The following is a 1,162-nucleotide window of genomic DNA, read 5'->3' as shown; positions in this document are numbered from 1 at the left end:
CCCCTCCCGTTCCCTCTCCGTGGGGGGCGGTAATTATCTTTTCCTGCGCGGAGTGAGGTTTAGGCGCATCTCCGGGCATCTCCGGTGCGTTTATTAGTTTTAAAGCAGCGCAATCCCGCTTCCGCGCCGTTTGGAGCTCCGAGGCCCATTGGGCGCCGGTGACCTTTCCTGGAGGATGTGCATTAAATATTCAGTCGCAGCCCGGTGTCATCTGCGTTAGGTTTCTACAATTTCAGGAACAAAAGGCTAGGAGAGATTACTAATGAAAGGGTGGGAGAAGAAATATATTTCTATTAACCGTTACACCCTGGGGTCACCCAAGATGTGTTCTCTTTGGGGAGGAACCGATCAAACACCAGGGAAGCGGGATTTCTGTGCGTTTGCAAGCTGCTAGGATTTCCCCGCTGCCCGCAACGTTGACATTGACCTCACGGCGAATAACGGCAGGCGGTTCCTTGCCCCCTTTCCGCCACCACCGCCACGGCACAGCGGGGATTTGCATTGCCCGGTGCCGCTGCTAGCTGAGCCCTTCCTCCCCGCTTTCTTCCTCGGCCTGAATTCTCCAGGCAGGTCGCCCCCTGAAAGCTGAGCGCTCCTCGCCCGTCTCCCCCCTCCCTGGTCCAGCCGCTCCCCCGGGGTTGCCTCGGGCAAGCGGCCGGGGCCTCGGCACCCCGCGTCGGGCAGGTCCGCGGGGGGCGAGGGCGCCGTGTCACCCTGGGGGTGTTCCCCTGTGCCCGCAGGTACGGCACGATGGACGGCGGGACGCGGAGGAAAAACGCCACCCGGGAGACCACCAGCACGCTGAAGGCCTGGCTGCAGGAGCACCGCAAGAACCCCTACCCCACCAAGGGCGAGAAGATCATGCTGGCCATCATCACCAAGATGACCCTCACCCAGGTCTCCACCTGGTTCGCCAACGCCCGCCGGCGGCTCAAGAAGGAGAACAAGATGACCTGGCCCCCGCGGAACAAGTGCTCGGATGAGAAGCGGCCCTACGAGGAAGAGGAGGAGGAGGAGGAGGAGGGTTCGCAGGAAGAGGCGATGAAGAGCGGGAAAGCCGAGGGTACCCTGCTAAAAACAGGCACTTAGCGGTTCGGCGGCGGGGGCTCGGCCGCCAGCTCGCCCCCGGGGCGGGCCTCGCCCGTGGGGGCGGCCGCGGGCC

General features: G+C 63.3%; 1 protein-coding gene across 1 annotated transcript in view; it reads left to right on the top strand.

Moving 5' to 3' along the window:
• The window catches only part of IRX4 (iroquois homeobox 4), a 9,358-nt gene that overhangs the window by 6,898 nt on the left and 1,298 nt on the right, over positions 1-1,162 (top strand). Inside the window, 1 exon segment of the mRNA XM_014938767.1 lies at positions 741-1,142. Within this exon segment, the coding sequence (XP_014794253.1) occupies positions 741-1,142 (402 nt within the window).

This window comes from Calidris pugnax, unplaced genomic scaffold, assembly GCF_001431845.1.
Source record: "Calidris pugnax isolate Ruff unplaced genomic scaffold, ASM143184v1 scaffold13, whole genome shotgun sequence".
Classification (NCBI taxonomy): Eukaryota; Metazoa; Chordata; class Aves; order Charadriiformes; family Scolopacidae; genus Calidris; species Calidris pugnax.
The sequence above is the reverse complement of the archived record's forward strand: the minus strand, read 5'-3'. Positions and strand labels throughout refer to the sequence as shown.